General features: G+C 37.0%; 1 protein-coding gene across 2 annotated transcripts; it reads right to left on the bottom strand.

Moving 5' to 3' along the window:
* Positions 1–2446: 2446 nt before the first annotated feature.
* Positions 2447–9821, bottom strand: ODAM (odontogenic, ameloblast associated). Of its 2 annotated transcripts, XM_068975694.1 has the most exons (10): positions 9771–9821; positions 9641–9682; positions 9065–9112; positions 8292–8525; positions 7814–7861; positions 5925–6029; positions 5027–5074; positions 4042–4117; positions 2717–2871; positions 2447–2476 (listed from the first exon to the last, which is right to left on the bottom strand). In XM_068975694.1, the coding sequence occupies exons 1-10, from the start codon at positions 9819–9821 to the stop codon at positions 2447–2449; spliced, it is 837 nt and encodes a 278-aa protein (XP_068831795.1). The 2 variants fall into 2 exon arrangements, with proteins under 2 accessions (XP_068831795.1, XP_068831796.1); XM_068975695.1 differs by lacking the exon at positions 5027–5074 and having other exon boundaries at positions 4042–4106; positions 5914–6029.
* Between the last annotated feature and the right edge of the window lie 11770 nt (positions 9822–21591).

The raw sequence follows: 21591 nt of genomic DNA, 5'->3' as shown, positions 1-21591 counted from the left end.
GCGAGAGGAAATGGCAACTCACTTCAGTATTCTTGCCTGGAAAATTCCATGGACAGAGGAGACTGGTAGGTTACAGTCCATGAGATTGCAAAGAGTGGGACAAGACCTAGTGACTAACAACACCATATAAGTGGTTTCACATCCAAAGATTCAACCAACCTTGGATCATATAGTATGGTTGTAGGTATTTATTGAAAAATCTGCATATAACGGTACCCCCTCCATTTAAGGGGCTTCACTGGTGGCTCAGACAGTAAAGAATTTCTCTGCAATGCAGGAGACCCATGTTTGATCCCTGAGTCAGGAAGATTCCTTAGAGAAAGGCATAGCAACCCACTCCAGTATTCTTGCCTTGGAAATCACTTGGACAGAGGCGCCTGGTGGGCTCCAGTCCATGCGATTGCAGAGTTGAACATGACTGAGCGACTTTCACTTCATTTCAGTTTAAACTTGTGTTGTTCAAGGGACAGCCATATGAGCCAGGTATCTTACATGTGTTATTTCATGTGGTCCTTTTGGAAATTTTGAAAAGGTAGATATTGTTACCTCTGTTTTACACCTGAGAAAATTGAGACTCAGGTTAAGTGCCTTACTGAAGGTTCAAAGTCAGATTGAAAGCCACATCTGAAGAAATCCAAAATCTATGCCTTATTTTGTATAATATGTTGCTTTGCCAAACCAGTATACATCTTCCTGGGGACCTATCCTTTTGGTGATGGCAGCCATCTCTCCATGTATCTGTGTCATATTGGGAATGAGCACTTAATGGGATCTGCCACCAAATAATTTTGATTCTAATAGGGATTGCATCAGAAGGAATCTAGTTGAATGGACCTGGGAGGAATAATGAGATGATATGTCAAAGCTAGGAACATACTTTTGTTCATCAGTGTCAGTCACCACACTTGTAAATCCAATGACTGGATATATTTATTCTCATCAATGCCACCATTTTCCAGAGCCTTCGTTTATTAATACACTTATACAATTAATCCAGTGATACTCTATTCTTAGTGTTGTACTTTCCAGATCATGAAATGATAAGATATTTAGAAAGAAATGTAATTTTGTAAATCTAAGCTTATTAAATGATTGTATTACTTTTCTATGATATTTAAAGAGTATAATGCTATTTATAAGTAAAAAGAAATTCAGGAGAAGAGCCAAAAGTATTTCATAGTTTTCAAAGAATCAATATTAATATTGAGGAAATAAAATGATACTCAGGGTGCTGTGACATCTTTTTTTCTGAAAAATAAAATAAAAGAGCATTTTAATATCATTAGACTGCTTTCTATAAAATTCCTGAGATATTTTCTAAATTGCTTAAAAAGAAATAAAACTACATTTTCTTGCATTGGTTCAGAAGGTCACACTATACTGAAATCCCTTTAGTATTTCTGATTAAAAAGCTTGAATTATCTTGCATTGCACACAATGCCACATTATAGAAGAGAATTTTCTAAAGAGGTGCTCACACTATTCACTTCTGGTTGTATTTTTATTGACTTTTTTGAATCTAAGAAATGCTAAGTATTCATTTTCATAGGAGAAATCAGAAAAGACTCAGAGGAAGCAGGGGACAGATTTTAAAAATCTTTGCCTTTTACTTTTCCAATTCAGGCCAAATTATTTGCTTTTTTAGTGTGCATTTTTTACATGTTAGACCCATCCCACCCTGCCCTTCTATCAAACACCCACTAGCCTCATAGCCAGTGAAACTCATTAGGACAGGTAATCAATTAAAGTAATAGTTAATATAAAAATCATGGAATTTTAAATTTCCATGTGATTATGCACTGTTTAAAAAATTACTTTGAGACTTTTTTTCATTCCAAACTAACACAGATGTATTAGCATTACTTTTAGCTTGCAAAGTGAAATAGTGATTTGGGGGAACTGACTTTGCATATGAGCTTCACTGGTGGCTCAGATGGTAAAGAATCTGCTTGCAGTGTAGGAGACCCAGGTATGATCCCTGGGTTGGGAAGATCCCCTGCAGGAGGGCAAGGCAACCTGCTCCAGTATTCTTGCCTGGAGAAGCCTCATGGACAGAGGAGCCTGGTGGCCTACAGGCCATGGGGTTGCAAAGTGTTGAACATGGCTGAGTAACTAAACATAGCATAGCACTTTGCATTTACTGTCTGTCTGTAACATGGACCTAGTACATTTGCTATTTGTGTTCTCAGAGTTTATGAAAAGTTTATGGCATAGACAGACACTATCCTCAAAAATTTATTTTGACTAAAAAGTTTGCTAATAAAATTGCTCATAATTATTGTTAGCTTTGTAGGAATATGTAAGCACTAACTTTTTTTTTTCATTTTGGTATATGACTTTAGTTATTCTTACAATTTTTTTCTTTTAATTTAGGATATGTCATGGAACATAAGGCACGCCTCTTGGCAAATACCTACCCTAAACTCTAAATGATTAGGACAACATCTTATGGTTCCTTCAGGCTATCAGTCTTGGCCTAGTGAGAAAAACATGCATAAAAAGCTTTTATTAAATAAAAATTACATTAGATTCTGATTGATTATCTGTAAGAAATTATTGGTCTTCTTATTCAAGGTTAAGACCATATATTCTACTATATATTAAACTTTATCATGATTTTCATAACTAAGTCCTATAGATCAAGCATGAACTTTATTTTTATACTTTCTATTTAAAGACACATTTCTTTCATAAAAAGAATCTTTGATTACTTTACCTTCTTTTCTGTTAGCTCTGTGGTAATAATTGGGTCCACAGCAGAAGTAAAAAGAAATGTTGTGCTGGGTTTTTGTGAAGTTGAAGGAGTGAAAATTCCTGCATTGGTGTGCTGAAAATTTATCATTTCTTTTTGTAAATATGGTGACATTTCTGCTGGCTATAAGGGTGAGAAAGAAAAGTGATTACAAGTTCAAACACAAGGTCAAAATTGGGAAGAATATAAAGCAGTAAGATTAAGATGTAAAGGAAGGATTTTATTTGAGAAGTAAATGCCTTATTAGTTTTCTAGACTAAAATCTATCTTTTAGAAAGAGTATGTATATATGCCAGCAAACACGGATGTCTTTTAATACCTGACTTTAAAGAGTGTACCTGGGCTCCAAAATCACTGCAGATGGTGATTGCAGCCATGAAATTAAAAGACACATACTCCTTGGAAGGAAAGTTATGACCAACATAGACAGCATATTCAAAAGCAGAGACATTACTTTGCCAACAAAGGTCCTTCTAGTCAAGGCTATGGTTTTTCCAGTAGTCATGTATGGACGTGAGAGTTGGACTGTGAAGAAAGCTGAGTGCCAAAGAATTGATGCTTTTGAACTGTGGTGTTGGAGAAGACTCTTGAGAGTCCCTTGGACTGCAAGGAGATCCAACCAGTCCATTCTAAAGGAGATCAGTCCAGGGTGTTCTTTGGAAAGAAAGATGCTAAAACTGAAACTCCAGTACTTTGGCCACCTCATGTGAAGAGTTGACTCATTGGAAAAGATTCTGATGCTGGGAGGGATTGGGGTCAGGAGGAGAAGGGGACGACAGAGGATGAGATGGCTGGATGGCATCACCGACTTGGTGGACGTGAGTTTGAGTGAACTCCAGGATTTGGTGATGGACAGGGAGGCCTCAGTTCAGTTCAGTCACTCAGGCGTGTCCCACTCTTTGCAACACCATGAATTGCAGCACGCCAGGCCTCCCTCTCCATCACCAGCTTGTGGAGTTCACTCAAACCCATGTCCATCGAGCCAGTAATGCCATCCAGCCATCTCATCCTCTGTCGTCCCCTTCTCCTCTTGCCCCCAAAGAGTCGGACACAACTGAGCGACTGAACTGAACTGAACTGATGGAGAATATCTGGCATGTATTAGTTCCTCAGTAAATAGTTGATGAACTGAGTGAATTGAATCTTGTGTGGCAAAAGATTACAGGGTGAACGAGTAATAATTGTTGATGGAATAATAATAACAGTTTCATTAAAATGCACAATAGTGCAAGGAGCTATAGTCTGTCAGTTGCTGATTTCCAGTAACTATCAAAATGTGGTAAGGAAACTTACCATTGCAGCCATTTCAGGAGCTGTGCCTAGGAAGGGATCAAAGGCTGGTTGCTGCTGTCCTCTTGGCATAACCTTAAAAGTTGCAAAGTTTAAAATGGTATAAATTAATGATCCATAAAACATTTATCTTGCACCTAAGGTGGTTATACCCTTCTCACCTTCTTCAATTCGTTTCTTAAAAACAAAAATCATAATTTGGTTTTGAGAAAGAGAAAAGCAATTCCTGACACTGAGAAACTGGCCTAACACAATAGCTCTGCTGCAGTGTTTGCAGGAGCTGGCCTGACATTCTCTGCTGGATGCTGATGTTCTCCTGTTGTACCTTAACAGTCCTACAGAGTACCAGGCAAGGTCAGCTCTGAACACGATGAAGTGCAATCAAAAAAACAGTACTTGGTAATCTTGCCCACAGCAAGGTCCCTGTGCAAGGCATGAAAATATCAGGGATCCTTAGGTCCTGGATAATCTGAAGAATTTCTGTTTTTTTTTTTTAATATAAATTTATTTAATTTAATGGGAGGTTAATTCCTTTACAATATTGTATTGGTTTTGCCATATATCACCGATCATGGTCTTTGCCTCACTCCATCATTCTTACTTAAAAAGAAAGAATTGTTGTTACTCAGTCATAGAACTACCCCCAGTTCTTGAGATTCTTTACCATCTGAGCTACCAGGGAAGCCCAGTTCTTGAGAACTCCAAATCAAAAGTAACGTGACTACTTGAACTCTCCCCCAGATCATTGACACAAGACCAGACCCTGTGAGATGTCATTCCAATCCTTCCTGTTAACACACTCCACAGTTCCTCATGGTGTGTGTCCTCCCCTGTTGCAGTAAGTGGATAAATCCAATTTTGTCCAACTAGAGGTGTGTTCCTGGTGGGCTTTTGACTAAAGGTCACTGGTAGATTTAATAGTTTGTTTAGCAAGTAGTTTCAAAGCTAGTTTTTCTTTTTTTAATGAAAAATACATTTACTTACAGGTTCTACTTCTTGTGGAATATATCCAAATTCAGTATAGAATGGCATCTGTTAGAATTTAAAAAAATGTGTTAGATCACTCTTATGATTTTTGTCATAATGCAGTGATAAATGATTAAAATATATGTATATAATATTGTACTAATACTTTTTTTGAAAATTTATATGTTCTAGGTAGTAAAAATAATTGTTAAATTACCAACCATCCTTTTAACAGCATATGATTTCTAGGTTAAAACTCTCCCTTTCTCTTTAAATTAGTATGACTTAATTGGAAGTACTACTACCAGTCATTTGAAGCATAATTTTCAGTTTTTTGTAATTGATTTGTAAGTTTTAAGTGATGATAAATTAAAAATCTAATTTTCATTCTAACTAAAAGTAACCTAGTTATGTATGAGCCATCTAAATTTATATTAAGATTTTACTATTTTATTAAAGGTCCACAAAACTCAATATTGCATTACCTAATTGTATCTCATTGCTTTCCACATGACTCAGTGGTAAAGAATCTTCCTGCTGATGCAGGAAACCATGGGTTCAATCTCTGGGTTGGGAAGATCCCTTGGAGAAGGAAATGGCAACCCACTCCAGTATTCTTGCTTGGGAAATCCCATGGACAGAGGAGCCTGGCATGTTACAGTCAATGGGGTTGCAAAAGAGTTGGACACGACTTAGCTACCTAAACAACAGCAACAGTTCGTTCAAAATTCAATCTTGGTGTGTATTTCCAAATTAGTGTTATGTTAAAAGAAAGCAGTATATCCTTTTATGACCATCAGTTCAAGCCATTGAGTTTTTGCACTAAGTATAAACCAGATATTCTCTTTGAAATGCTACCTTTTCTTCTTTATCCTTAGATGGAACTAGTTAAATTAAAATCAAACGCTTGTAGTACCTGCTCCTCAAATAGCTGCTCTCTTGTTTGCGGAGGTGACTGTGCGACTGTTTGTTGAGGCTGTTCCCAGGGTAGGAACATGTAAACTGGATAGTACTGAAGCATCTATTGTAAATAGAAAAGTACAGAAGAGCTTCCTTCAGATCAGTGCAGGCTTTTAAAAAAATTCTATTATCAATATTATTTTAAAGCTGATTTGTCTTTAGTGATTTTGTGAACAAAAGAACACATAAAGCAGTCCTTCCCAAACTTGAGAAAAAACATGTATTGCACATGACACTGGACTTTGTTTCAAGGTTGCTTGGTCAAACACATTAGCAAGTAGTGAATTCAACTAATAACAGACTTCTTAAAAGGGTGCCTTGAACTTTATATATAAGCTTTATATACAAATTACTTTGTAAATATCTAAGAAGATAGCCTATGCAGCATTTTCCATGTGTATTTTTTGACTCTTCATTCTGCAGGATGTGGTATTAGACATTCTACCATAATGAATGAATTGTTCAGAAATGTATTGCCTTTAATAATTGTCATTTTATTGAAACAACTCAGGTGAATTATAAGATATTTGGAAAATCTAGAAATAGACAAGGAAAAAAATAGGAGCACCTGCAGTTTTACCACTCACATCATCATGTATTGGTTTCCACTTATGTCTGTGTGTCTGTATATGTGTTTATAGAAAATTATGATCATTGCACATCCATAGAATTTTGTCTCCTGTTATTTAATAAGAGCCCTTAATGGAAACTAGTTAAGAAAAACAATAACTATGGTTTGAGAAGAGGTATATATTTTGTATAGTGGCTTTTTACTCTGGCTAAGAATCAAAAACACCAATTGAACATTTTAACAGATAGTCATATTTAAAATCTCCTCGTGGGGTTTTGATTCATGAGGTGTGGGCAGAGTCCAGGTGTCTATAATTTTCAAAGTGATCACCAGAGATTTTAATGCAAAGCCAGAATGGTGAGTCACTGATTTAGTGGTTAAAGGAAGGGTGAAGAATTAGATTCTAACTCAGCTATTTATTTTCATTAGAATTGGGAACTTAATCTCATAAAGACTTAGTTTTTTGATCCTAAAATGAAGTAATTCTACTTGTCAGGTATCTAATTCTCTAACTGGTATGAAACAGAATGAGATAATGTCTAGGGGTAATGTTTGTTTTATAATGGGAGTGGACAAAATTACATAATTATTGCACTAAAGCCAGGTGTCTTTTTACGAAATTATCAACATTCTTCTGGTGAATAATATAATTTATCCATATTCATATTTCTTTGAATGCAGGGTGTTATATTAACATTGAGAGGATTTTCTATATTACTTTAATGGTTTTACTAATTTACATTCTTTAAAAATTCTGGTATTTAATGGAAATCACCAAAATTTGACTGTAATATGGAGTTAAACTGAAAATATCCAAGAACCTGGAAATGTTTAGAGCATAACTCAAAAAAAACCTCTGTCTACATCACACGATATTTCATCAGATTAATGCGTCTTTCTCTGAACCAAAATTTAGGGTTGGCCAAAGTCAGTCTATGGTATTTCTCCCGAGTTGTTACCAAATGCTAGCATTTTTGGTGGAGAGAGAACTCAACCTAAGGCTTAGTGAGTTCCATAACTCCCAACACAGCCATGTCCTGGTGACTCTGGGGTCCTGGAGACTCCCAGCTGGCCTTTCTTTTAAAGCTGTTAAGTGAGCCTAACATTAACAAACTGCTGCCAGCCCAGCAGGGGTAGTACCCAGACAGTAATAGCATTGCATGGACTTTATAGCCCTGCCATAGAAGTCAGAGCTACAAATATAGAAGAAAACGTTCAATGGAGAGAGTATGCAGCCATCTCTGTACAGGAGTGGTGGCCTTCCTTTCACTTACCTGTGCTTGCTCTTGAGGCATTTTGAAGGAGAACACAGAGGGCATAACCTGCCAAAAAGGAATTATGAAAAAGTTACACTTGACTTTTTAAAATTCCAGAGCTGATTTCTTTAGACCTAAGTGTATAAATGTAAAATGTATATTAGCCGACTTCTAGGATGACAAAAGGTCATCTACTATATGTACCAGCACTAATACAAATCACTCTTTTATTGAAGATGAAATTTCCTTAATTATCCTGTCCAAGACATGTTTTCACACTTTCAGTTCATGACTGTGATCCTGGAAGAGCTGATTTATATGGCATTTTTCATATCAAAAATCAGAAGTACAAGGAAGTACTTCCAGTGATGGTAGAAACACATTAGAGAAGCAATTCTTGCTCAGGAAACACCTATCTTATTTCAAAGCTGATTCATATTTGTTTTCACAATCCATGTGCATTATATTTCCTTTAGATAGAAGAGACTGGACTTACATTCTTAAGGCCCCATTGGGTCTGCTGTGGCGTCTGAGGCTGTGAGGGGTCCAGCTGTCCTGCCTGGGTTCCTTGGGCAAAACTGACCTGTCCTGGGACGAATATCTGATTTGGGACCAGTCCAGCAAACCGCTCGGGAGTTGATAAAGAGAATGGGGAGAGTCCTGGAATTTGACCCTGTTGCTGCTGTTGTAGAATTCCAGGGAAAGGAAGAATCCATGAATTAAATGGGCCCTAGGAAGACACAAGAGACAGAAAGGAAGCATTTCTCTTTCATTTAGAAAAGAATTAAAAGCCAGTCCAGAGTGAGAAAGAAGCAAATGTAAAACAATTTCTATATTTTTATTGCTGCATTATAAAAAAGGACAGCATCTTGGCACATTATGAGTCAGGCAAATAGCGTGAACAGTGGTAAATTTCCAGTGATCGTGATGACAAGTAGGAATGAGGTGGATAAATGGTACAGAATCTGCAGTTGCCAGACTGGTTTCAATATATAGATATATTTACCTATTAGCTGTGTATGACTTGTCATAAAATGATTAATTTAACTATCTCATAGTTGAGAGCATTTGTGCCTGAAAATGTTCATTTGATTACAGCTTTTACTTTGGCCTTCAAATAAATGGAAATTAAAACATATGTGAAAAATTAGTAACTTTAAAAGTTAAGATTTCAGAAATAGAATCAGAAAACATTTTGTTCTCTTACCAAGTGCCACAAGAAAAGAGCAGTAGGAAATATTTTTGAAATAATTATTGGGGTAGGGATACCTGAAGCTGTAGTGGTTGAAGCTGAGCATTATTAAGATTCAGACGCAACTAGGAAAGGAAAGATAATATGAGAACAAGATTACTACACATGTTAAAACTATTAAGAATAAAATTTACTACAAATTCTGTACAGTCAAATACTGTACAACTCAGTTTCCTGTTAGAGGTGAGATGTTTTCTCACTAAGCTCGAACTAAATCACTGTGATTAGAGGTTAGGATTTAACTACCTCTTCTCTGCTGTGTGCGAGATTGCATAGCTTTACCCCATTCCAGTGGTTTATTCAGTCATTTTATGCTCTTAAACACCTATATCCACCCTGTTAGGTGTTATTAGAGCAAAAAGGTATACAAGAATCTGATTCTGCCTTTAAAGAATTTGCAATCAAATAAGGGAGGCAAAGTAGTATTCTAGAAACAACTTTGTAAGCAAAACAAACATAAACATTGGGAATGCATTTGGCTATAGTTAGTGGGTAGAACTGCAGGATAAATCAACAAGAAGGCTTTTATCTCTTCCTGCTGTGTTTCCATAAGACAAAAAACTGGCGATATTGTTTTAAATATTTAAACTAACCTCATTGCTGTTGCTTGCAGACATAAGGCGCTGTGGAATAAGCTAAACAAACAAAAAAATAGAAACAGTAAAAGAGGGATTTGTTATGGGTTTCACACAATGATTTCAATTTTATCATGAAATCACTCACCGGGGCTGACATTGTGGCTCCCAGTATGCCGAGAAGAATTAGAGTTCTCATTTTCAGATGAAATATCTAGAAAATACATTGTGAAACTTAGCTGTAAAAAGACTGTCTATGTAAAAATCATGATAACAATAATCGGCCAGTATTGCTCACTCAGAAGGGTAGTTGGGTGAATTCCACAGTATTTACTTATGTCTTAGGATTTAAAATTAAAAAGTACATTTGTAAGTATCTGTAACAGAATTCATCCTTTTTCTCAGAGCAGTTTTTTTTTAAAAACCAAAATTTCTTGTCCTTTTAGCTTTCCCTGAATGACTCATTTAGTAGCATACAATCTAGTTGGATGAGTTTATGAGCAAGAAGGACTCATTTCTTGTACTGTTCTACATCGTAGGGAATGGGTGTTTAGGTCCATGGCGGAGCTCAATGAACTCGGTCTTTATTATGAAAACAATTTTATTGTCTATTTAATGTGGTAAAAGTACTACAGTGAAGATCTGACAATAGCAGTTCAGTACCAGGAAGCTTCTAGAAAAATTTTAATAACATTAAAATATATTAAAATGAAGCAACAGATCAAAAATTTTCTAATTCAAAGAAAGAGGTTATAAATTAATCTGTAATATTGATTTATAGTATAATCTGTGGAAATATATTACCTCTTGTCCTCCAGATGCAAAAACTCTTGCTATAGTTCAAATGATTGACCTGCACCAACATTTAGAGTGATCTTGGTAGTTTGTCCTGCAGAACTGACTGATTTGTGTTTATAAAATCATGAAAGCAAAGATTTGATATCTTACCTCACTCGTTTTCTTATGAAGAGAAATCTAGACTCATTCAAGGCTTGTGTCCTTTTTAATCCTTCAAGCCTGCTGCTTGGAGCTTCTCCTAAATTTTAAAGTCCCATCATTAGAAAAGGAGGACCAATCATTGTTCAAAAGGACCAGTGATTCAGTGGGTTTCAGACAATGGCTTAGCTAATAACCCCCTTCCTAATCATCTAGGTGGTATATGGATTGCCACAGTTTTAGTAATGTCGTTAAATTATCCTTAGAAAATTTCCCTGTGATCATTCCTGGCTTTTGCTTTGGTTATGACTAATTTTTCCAGAATAACAATCTTTCTCTGCTCCTTCTTTTACCATCCTTAAAATGGACACCTTAATAGAGTAACTTTAAAAGATTTTATTCAAGGATTATTGAGTGATTTGTTCTATTTTAAGGGTAAAATACAAAATTTTCAAACAAAGAAGTAGGTCTAAAAGAAAAAAAATTCAAAATCTGTTTAGGAGAGGTAAAGATTCTTTGATTATTAAATTCTGGACTGGGTAAAAATGAGCTATTTGGGTTCAACCTTGAAAACACTTATATCTCCTTCTATTGAATAAAATCCTTAAAAAGATTGCTAAATTTCTGTGAATCTATCATATACATTTTTTGGATATATGCTGCTTGGGATTACATAATTTAATAAATATGAAGCATGATTGCCTATATTTAGAAATGATGGAAAGTGAAGATTTTGTATTTTAAAATATCCTTTGTTGCTAAATATGATTTTAGTATTCAAAATACAACTAAGTATTACTTTCTGCACTCATTGTTATTTATATTTTCTTCATAAAGCAAATTTTGTGTTTGTCTTATTTTCCTTTGTTGTTAATATTGACCCTGCTCTAATGAATAGTTAGGATCACAAATGTAATAATATATTAACAGTGAATTTCCATTGTTCAAGAGTTCTTTAACTAATTTAAATTTGAATAACTAATGGAAGCCTTACCATGCAGAAAACAAATTTATTGCTTTTCAATGAATTTGGCTTCCTTGGTAGAAAGAGCGGAGAAGGCAACGGCACCCCACTCCAGTACTCCTGCCTGGAAAATCCCATAGATGGAGGAGCCTGGAAGGCTGCAGTCCATGGGGTGGCTGACGGTTGGACATGACTGAGTGAATTCACTTTCACTTTTTACTTTCATGCATTGGAGAAGGAAATGGCAACCCTCTCCAGTGTTCTTGCCTGGAGAATCCCAGGGACGGGGGAGCCTGCTGGGCTGCCGTCTATGGGGTCGCACAGAGTCAGACACGACTGAAGCGACTTAGCAGCAGCAGCAGCAGCAGCAGTAAAAAGAGACACTTAGAAATTGAATGACTCATTAACACTAAAATGATCATGCCATTTGCTATCTAGCCAAAAAAAAACTATAAGGACAATAAATAAATAAAGACAACAAGACCTCTCTTCACTAAAGCAGAGAAGCTTCTATAAGGATTGTATATCAGTAAGACAGGAACCTTCCTAAGATTTAGAAGAGTTATCTTTTTAGGTTAGCTAAATAGCTGTATCACCCCAGATGTTGATGCAGATCTTACTAGAGCCAAGTGGTTCTATAACCTAGCCGGTTGTTACCTGGACCAATAGACTGGCTGAATGGGTGAATTAGGTTGATGGCTCTAAATTGCCTGATGATATATTTACAATGATTTACTTTAGTTTATTCTGAATATTGTCAAATTAAATTTAGTAAACCATAAGCTTTCAGTCTCCTGAGATTTGCTATTGCATCCATTGTGCAGGGTCTTAGGCAGCTAACCCCACAACTGAGCCGGAAAGGTGTCAGAGCTAAACATGGAGAAAGTTAGGACCTATATTGTGTGTGTGTGTGTGTATGTGTGTGTGTGTGTGTGTGTGTGTTCAGTTGTGTCCAACACTTTGTGGCCCTGTAGACTGTAGCCCTCCAGGCTCCTCTGACCATGGAGTTTTCCAGGCAAGAATACTGGAATGGGTTTGCCATTTCCTCCTCCAGGGGATCTTCCCGACTCAGGGAAAGAACCCTCATCTCTTTTGCCTCCTGTATTGGCAGGAGGGTTCCTTACCGCTAGTGTCACCTGTATTACAGAGCCAAAATAGAGTCAGTGTGAACACTATTACCCTGAAAATGAACAGTTTTGCCTACCTGCATTTCTTAAACCTGAAGTTAGTTGGGAGGAGATTTCTGTTACTGTTTTATTTTTGCTTTTATTTTTCCATTACTTGGATAGAGGAAAGTTGCCTCTGAGTAGGAAGGAAGGTAGCCAGGGGCTCTAGTTTAATTCTGAAAACATTGTAGTATGAATAGTGTCTGTGTCTGTTTCTCTCACCCATCTGTGTTAAACTTATTAATTTCTCTATTGCATGTCATTCACCCAGTAGGTATTCCATTGGCTTTGTGTTAAATAAATGGGTTCCTTCATTCAGGGGAGAAAAAGGTGACCCAGACCCAGAGCCCTGTCAGTCTCTATGGATTAAGGTGCAGGGACATTAAGCAGAGGAAGCTGAAGATGAGGAAATCCTGGACCAGGTAATGTCCCTGTGACTTCATTATTTTGTTTTAGTTCAGTTACCAGAACACCAGACACCCCTTTATTCAAATAAAAGTACAAAAACAAATGTCATCGCCAAGTACATTTGGATTATGTACCGTTGAAATTGTCCGTATCTTTTCTCTCTTCCTGTAACATAAATGATGAATCGGAAACAACAATGGCTTTTAAGTTAGTCATTCCAAAATGTTCTCTCTGCTTTTACTGTTGAGCTATTCTGACAATCAGTTAAGAAGCTTATGGGAGCCATTGTGAAGTAGATTCAGTGGATCAGGAGAATCAAATTTGAATTTTAGCACTGCTTATAATAAAAATAAATTTCTTGCTTATGAATTATACTTTCCCAGGAACTTCTATTTAGGCATCAGGGTAGGCAGGACAGATATATCACAGCCATGTTTCATTGAGAAAGCTGAGCTGCAGAAGGTTCAGTGACTTCTTCCTTTCATTTTTCATATGACAAATACTTATTGTGCATGTTCTATAGTCTGTGTCCTTGCCAGACACTGAGAAATTAGTATTAATAGAACAGAAATTATTTGTGCCTTCACATAAATTACTCTCTCTTCCACTGTCAAAAACGCACCACAATTGTGGCTACTTTTCAGGTCTTTTGATTCTTAACCAAGCAGCCTTTCTAAAGCATCAAGCTGTCTAACCAGAGAAGAGAGAGACAGAGCACAGTTCCAAAGATAATTAGCAGATAAAAATAATAAATGATAAAAGTGAATATTTTCAATATACTGCCAGACTTGAACAATGTTTCATCTCAATGAAGGCAGTAGGTTTTGTGATGCTAACAATTATTTCAAGAGTAGACTGTGTAGTAAATACAGAGAATAAGCAAGCTCTTAATCAAATCTCTTCTGTTATATCGTGTTTACTTTTATATGAGACTTTACTAAATACCTCCTTCTGGTTAGTAATACACGGCTGGATAGTAATGATTACATGACCACTGTGGCTCTGGCTTGATTTTATGAGTCTAATTTTATTATATTTAAGATTGGTAGGTATGTGCGTGTGAATTACAACTATAAAGTATAATTTCTGGGAGTAGTTTTGTTCAGGAATAGATGGTAAGAAAAATAATCCACGCTTCTTCCTTTCACAAAAGGACCCATGAGTTTCAGAGTAATTGAGAACCCAGCCCACAGTGACGCTCTGGCTACGGAATGGCTACTGTCTGGGATGCCCTGCATTGTGGCTTGCAGATTGGGCAGTGGAAGCACAGCCCCTGCAATGCAGCCATGCTGGTCTGGGCATTGTCAGCATCCACTTTCTCTGAAAATCACTTCTTTTGTTTCCTGACTTGAACCGCTTTTTTTTTTTTTTCTACTGAACCTCTATAGTATTTAGTTGTATCCTCTGCTCTCTTTCTGAATGCAGAAACCTGTATCTATTTGTTCTGTTCAGACCTGTCATGAGAGTTTGGCCCGAACCTGGTTTCTGTTCTGTAACCTCCCAGAAATTAAAAGATGCTTACTCCTTGGAAGAAAAGTTATGACCAACCTAGATAGCATATTCAAAAGCAGAGACATTACTTTGCCTACTAAGGTCCGTCTAGTCAAGGCTATGGTTTTTCCAGTGGTCATGTATGGATGTGAGAGTTGGACTGTGAAGAAGGCTGAGCACCGAAGAATTGATGCTTCTGACCTGTGGTGTTGGAGAAGACTCTTGAGAGTCCCTTGGACTGCAAGGAGATCCAACCAGTCCATTCTGAAGGAGATCAGCCCTGGGATTTCTTTGGAAGGAATGATGCTAAAGCTGAAGCTCCAGTCCTTTGGCCACCTCATGCGAAGAGTTGACTCATTGGAAAAGACTGTGATGCTGGGAGGGATTGGGGGCGGGAGGAGAAGGGGACGACAGAGGATGAGATGGCTGGATGGCATCACGGACTCGATGGCTGTGAGTCTGAGTGAACTCCGGGAGTTGGTGATGGACAGGGAGGCCTGGTGTGCTGCGATTCATGTCTCAAAGAGTCGGACATGACTGAGCAACTGAACTGAACTGAACTGAACCTCCCAGAAACAAATATGTCCATTTTAATCATAATCATATAGCTCTAGTCATTTTTAAACAAGAAAATTTTATTTATTTTTGGCCACACTGGGTCTTCATTGCTGCGCATGGGTTTTCTCTAGTTGCAGCGAGCAGGGGCTACTCTTCATGGTGGTGTGTGGGTTTCTCATTGCAGTGGCTTCTCTTTGCTGTGGGGCACAGGCTCAAGGAACATGAGCTTCAGTAGTAGTGGCACACAAACTGAGCTGCCCTGGGGCATGTGGACTCTTCTTGGACCAGGGATCCAACCTGTGTCCCCTGCATTGACAGGCATATTCTTTACCACTGGATCACCAGGGAAGTCCAAAATCTTACAGTTCTAGTAACTTGTTTTAAAATTAGTTTCTTTGGTTGATTTCTTGCTTTCTCCTTTTCAAACATTTAGTCGAGCCCATGCTGTGATCATCCCTCTCCCGTGAGTGTTCCATCAAGGGAACCTAGCAGCCTGGGCCAGTCTGCCATAGTTCTCCCACAGAATTCTGTGGCTTGTCTTGTTTTCCATTTTGTTACATTAAAAGTTGATCTCAACAAAATTTTATGCATTCTGATAGCAGTGATATTTTATTGCTCAAAATATTAGCTATCTTGTCTTCCCTTCTCTTTCCTCCCTGCCTTCTTCCATCTATTTATTCTTTTCCTTTATCTCTTACTCCATTTCTCTTTCTTTGTCCAAATAACCAGGTTTATAAAGCCCTCAATAATCTGACCCTTGTTTTATTCTCTCACCTCATTGCTTCTCACTTGGTTCCTTATTGACCAAGCTCCAACCACACCAGGTTTCTTTCTGAATATTTAACATGCTAAATTTATTCCTGCCTTGAGGCCTTTGTATTTGTTCTCTAAGCCTAGGATGCCCTTTGATCACTGAGAGGCTGATGCCTTCTTGTCATTCAGTTTAGGAATAACCCCACAAAGGTATCAGCTTCCTTCCTTCAATTTAGGAATCATCCCACAAATGGATGTTCCCAGAGTTACCCAATCTAGACCAGTCACCTCTATCATATCTCTCTATTTAAATTGTCTGCAAAGCATGCACTGCTGTCTCATAACTGGTACATTTGATTATTTGGTTATTTATTCTTTTCAGTGTTAATCATAAACATTTAGTTTTACTTTTTAGTTTCTATTGCTAGACTATTACTTCATTAGAGCAGAATCTTATTTTGTTTACTTCCTTATCCTCAGTGCCTTGAATGGTGCCTGGCCCATATTAGGCATTTGAATATTTGTTGAATAATTGCATGATGACTGTTCTGACTCTGAAATCCCAAAGACACACTTTACCATAATGAGATTAAGTGCTTCCTAGCAGCACTAACAAACATTAAAATTCACTGAAATGTTTTAAGATAGGACATTATATTTTTTAATGTGTTGTTTACTTTTCTTTTTAAAAATTCATTCTGTCACTTAGGAATATTATGATATAACAAAATTGTTAATGCACTGTTTCTTACATTCCAAACAAAAAGTACGTATCTAGCTTGGTTATATAACTCTTTATAATAGAATCTGTTACTTCATTTCTGGCAAACTTACACATATGAAGAAGTTGGTAGAAAGAAGTAGTCATTTGTAATTATGTGTTTCTTCATTTGTAATGTCTTAACCCATGACTTAGCAGTCTTAGAAATGTCTGCTTTTTCTGCTTGCTATTTGAACAGTGAAGGGACAACTTATATTTGTTGCTTGGAAAATAAGACTGAGTATCAAATCCGATTATGGAGTCAAGGATAGAAATGGGAGTTAGATTGGCGGACAGCAGGATCATAAATAGAAAAAAATCAGTATGAAGTTTACAGAAAACAGTACTAGAACTCTGTGCTTGAGGCCAGTCAGTGTTACAAGCTTAGATTATGGAGACGAATATGAGTCAAAGTACTACTTGATTCTAACTTGTCATCCTGCTTCCCCTTGGGGATACTTCTGTCCAAATTACTGGCATTGGTCAGTTGGTCACCCATATTCACATCATCCTGTCTTCTGGAGTTAGTGATGGGAGAAAAGTCATCTTTAGTGTGAACTCTTCCTTTTCAGAATTCTGTGTTAGTCTCTGTCGTGAATGCTCCGATGCCCCAACCGGAGCCCCACTCAGGAATGGGGGACTTTTCATTTCAGCTGCAGGCAGTGCTGCCAGACAGCAGCCTCTTCAGAATTTGCCTCACCTCCCTCGCTCCAGGATATTTCCCATCCCCTGGCTAACAAACACCATCCAACTAATCCGCTGGAGGCCAGGCCTCTCATCCTAGCTCCAGAATCCCATGGGATTGAGTGAAGCCTTTGTTGACTGCACAGCAGCTTGACATCTCCCTTTGTCTGTTCCTGCTTTTTTTTTTTTTTTAACTCCAAGGGCCTTTAATACATTTCCTGTATGTTAATCTCCACCTCAGTCTGCTTCCTGGAGATCTCGACTGGAGATAGTCACTAAGACTTTGGTCATGAGAATATTAGCTCTGGATGACCTGTTATAAAGATTTGATCATGGTGTGCCAAATGTTAATCATTTCTCATCAGTTAGCCAGCTCTGAATCATTGCAGAGAAGATTATTTCTGAGAAATAGACTGTAACTCACTAGTCTCATTTATCGTGTGTTGAACTGTGAATGCTCATTCTATGCCTTGGCCATAGTTTAATACCCCAAACTAAACTTCTCATTAGACTTGCTACTATTACATATTTTAGCAATTAGATGTAAACTGAATAAGAACCAATTTATCTGATATAATGGGTCATGAAATGACTAAACAAGAAAACCCTAACACGCTGTGTATAAAGTCCATGTTGGAAAATTATGGCTGGTTATTCTTGTGTTAGAATGGTTGATAAAACTTGCCTTCCACTACATCATTGCAACACATTTCTGACCAAGTTTCAGAGGGAGAAAGGGAACAGAGATCTCACTAGGCTAAGAATCACCTGGCATCAGTGGAGCATACGCCAGAAAGCTTAGCACGGCATACTTTTTGAAGTACCAAGTTAGAAGCAGGAAAATTCAGGGCTACAGAAATTTAGTTTCCAAAAACTCCTACAAAACTTCCTAGTCTATTGCATTCATTCATAACCAATTTTTAACTTGTCTGCATCTCAAAGAGAGGCTTTATAAAGATTGAGATTAAGAACACAGACTCGAGTCCTTTTGCCTGGCTCTGTCAGCTGCAAGCCTTTGAATTATGGTCAAGTTTTAACTTCTCTGAGGCTCAGTTTAACTTTGTGCAAAATGGGGATAACCTTCTAGGATTGTTGAGATAATTCATGTTCTGTTCATATAAAAAGCACCCAATGATAGTTAGATTCATCATTAGACAATAGGCACCTTGAGCATCTCCAGGGCATGGTGTGAAATTGACCCAGATTTTTTTGTTGAGTGAATGAAAGAATAATATGAAGAAATATATTTTATTACAAAAACCAGCTTGGTAAATGGAATGGCACTTGGTGCAGGAAGCTAAAAAGTGAACTGCAAAGAGCCAGTGTGATGTGAGAAACAAGATTCACAGAGCACTTGCTTACAGGGAGGTCCCTGAACCAAAACTAAGGATATGTATTATCAATCAATTAGCCTATTATTAAAAATATTTTTGAAAAAGTTTTAAAATATTGATTTTAACATTTTGTTAAGAAACATTCACTTGGTTCTACCAATTCCTCTTTCTCTCAAATTCTAACCTTTATTTTAGTCAGTGGTATGTTAAAAGTCAGTTAACCAAATCTCTGACAAAAAAAAAGGGGGGAAAAACCCCTTAATTTTTAATATTTCTCAATTTCCATAGTGTAAAACCTCCTATCAGACCCATTTCAAGTTACCAGTTATTCAATATCTAGCTTTTAAAATTCCTAAAGACTGAATCTCAAGAGGCACACAAAATAATTATTTTGCTTTATCAAAATAATGCTTTCACATAATGGATAATGCTTGATTTCCCAAACACAGCTTTGTTGCCCTGGTTAGTAGTATTTTACATGATGTATCCCACATAACTGTCAATTTATGTTAAGGTTGTAAGTATTTACAGATATGTGAAACTGACATTTGTTTGGTGCCATGTTTCAGGTTCTTAGCTGTGTTTTCTGAATCTTTTTTTTTTCAATTGATCCGCATAAGAATCTACAAAGTATCATTATCATCACTATACTTGAAATAAAACTGAGGCTCAGATTCTAAATAATTTGCCCAAGAGGGCATAGTTCATTAATGATGAAATCAAATTTGAACTCAGGTCTTTTTCTAAAGTGAGTATTTATTTCTAAACCATCCTTATATGTTTGCCCAGGATGAAGACATTGGACAGTGTTTTCCCCATATAATTTTGAGACACATGAAATAAATGTCATGATCGTTTTGATTAAAATTTCCTTCTCATTATTTGTTGAAGATTCCCCAGGTGTGTTGAATAATATAATCCTTGAAATATATTGTTGTAATTAATATGTCTCAATTTCTGGATTTTCAGAGGCTTGCCCTAGATCCCTTGGGAATTTTCTAAGACAGAGATACTAATTTTCAGACAATTTATTTCTGCTTCTTCAATAGACTGAAGAGACTCATTCTGACAAGAGGAAATGTATTCAAGAATATTGCTCTAATATACAGCTTAAGTGCCCTCAGCTGAGATTACAAAACGGGAAGGTCACATAATAACAGTGCTTATTGTTCTGGTCACATTTCAGTAAAGGAAGTTTGATTTTCTCTATTCCTTTTCCAAGAACATCTTCCACCTACAAAAACAATTATTTAAGGCAGCATAAGCCAAGAACTAATAAACCAGTGCCATGGACAACTTTCCTGATCGGAACTGCTTTCAGAGACATAGAAACTCTGTGCAAACACCAATATTGTGTTTTCATAAATATCTGCTTAACTGGATGTTTTAGTAATATTGCTTACAAAGAGCTCAATCTTCTTTCTGGAATTAAACTCATGACTGTGTTGGATACCTCATCAAATTTCTGAATGTATGTGTTATAATCTCCCAGAGCATATGCTTCCTCTTATAGCTCCTCTTTTTCCATATATAAAAGTGTATATCACACAGGCAAACATTTATTTGCAAACTTCTGTAAAGCATCACAGTCAGCCCCTATTTCTGAATGATGATGTTAATTAGAACAAAAATATTACTAACAGGTAAATTGTGTGGTGTTATACATAGTGCTTGATTTACATACATCAACTCAATTGTATTAATCATCCTACAGTCTTGAGCTGTAGATATTGATAGTCTCATTTTAAAGTTGGATAAAATATTGATCACTGAGATTCTGAAATCTTCCCAAGGGTATGTGATTGATGAGTTCCAGGGCCAAATCTGAACTGAGATCTATACAACTCCCAGATACTCTTCTTAACAACTGTACTACACTACAGCACATAGTTTATTAAAGACTTATTTCAGAATCTTAATGTTTACAGTTTCATATACCTACACATTAAAAAAAATCTCAGTGAATTGAAGAGTGTTTTGTCGTGGGTCTGATGGTTATGAATCTATATTTCCACAAATGCATTTTTCTTCTTTTGTATCCATGCGTGAGTAAGAGTTGAAGAAATTTAACCTTCATTGATTGGGTCACAAAGAGTTGGACATGACTGAGCACACACACACACACACACACACACAACCTTCATTGATTGTTTATTATTAATATGTTCCTTTCTGTGGTGGAGACTTCTCTGGTGGCTCAGACGGTAAAGAGTCTGCTTGCAATGCAGGAGACCCAGGTTCAGTCCCAGGGTTGGGAAGATCCCCTGGAGAAGGAAATGGCAACCCACTCCAGTACTCTTGCCTGGAAAATCTCATGGACAGAGGAGCCTGGTAGCTACAGTCCATGGGGTTGCAAAGAGTCAGACACGACTGAGCAACTTCACTTTCTGTGGTGATGCCTATTTTACATTATGGTGACAAATATCACTTTCTTAGACTGTCACTTACTAGGCAAAGATGAAAAAATAGTGTCTTTAAGATGCTTTCATTAAAAATGGGTGGCCTGGAGTGGGAGGTGAGGGGTAGGCTCAAGAGGGAGGGGTCATATGTATACTTACGCTGATTCATGTTGCTGTATGGGAGAAATCAACACAATATTGTAAAGCAATTACCTTCCAATTAAAAATAAAAAAAAAACTTTAAAAATGCTACAAAATAAAATTTAAACCTGAAGGTATGAAAGGGTGATAAAGTATCACCAAGAAACATTTACTAAAGTGTCAGCTAATCTCTATAAGAAGACTAAAGCAGTCCATGAATAAACATTATGTAATAACGTGCAAAATGTCTGAGGATGGGTTACCTGTCTAAGCCTGGACTTTGAATAAGTGTTAGTCTGGGTTGAAATGACTCTCCTAAAAACCAGTGTGAATGAAATGACTTGTGGAAAATAATTTTGAGGCAGCATAGCTTCT

The sequence above is a fragment of the Capricornis sumatraensis genome, chromosome 7 (assembly GCF_032405125.1).
Source record: "Capricornis sumatraensis isolate serow.1 chromosome 7, serow.2, whole genome shotgun sequence".
Taxonomy (NCBI): Eukaryota; Metazoa; Chordata; class Mammalia; order Artiodactyla; family Bovidae; genus Capricornis; species Capricornis sumatraensis.
This window is presented reverse-complemented; position numbering and strand designations above follow the sequence as displayed.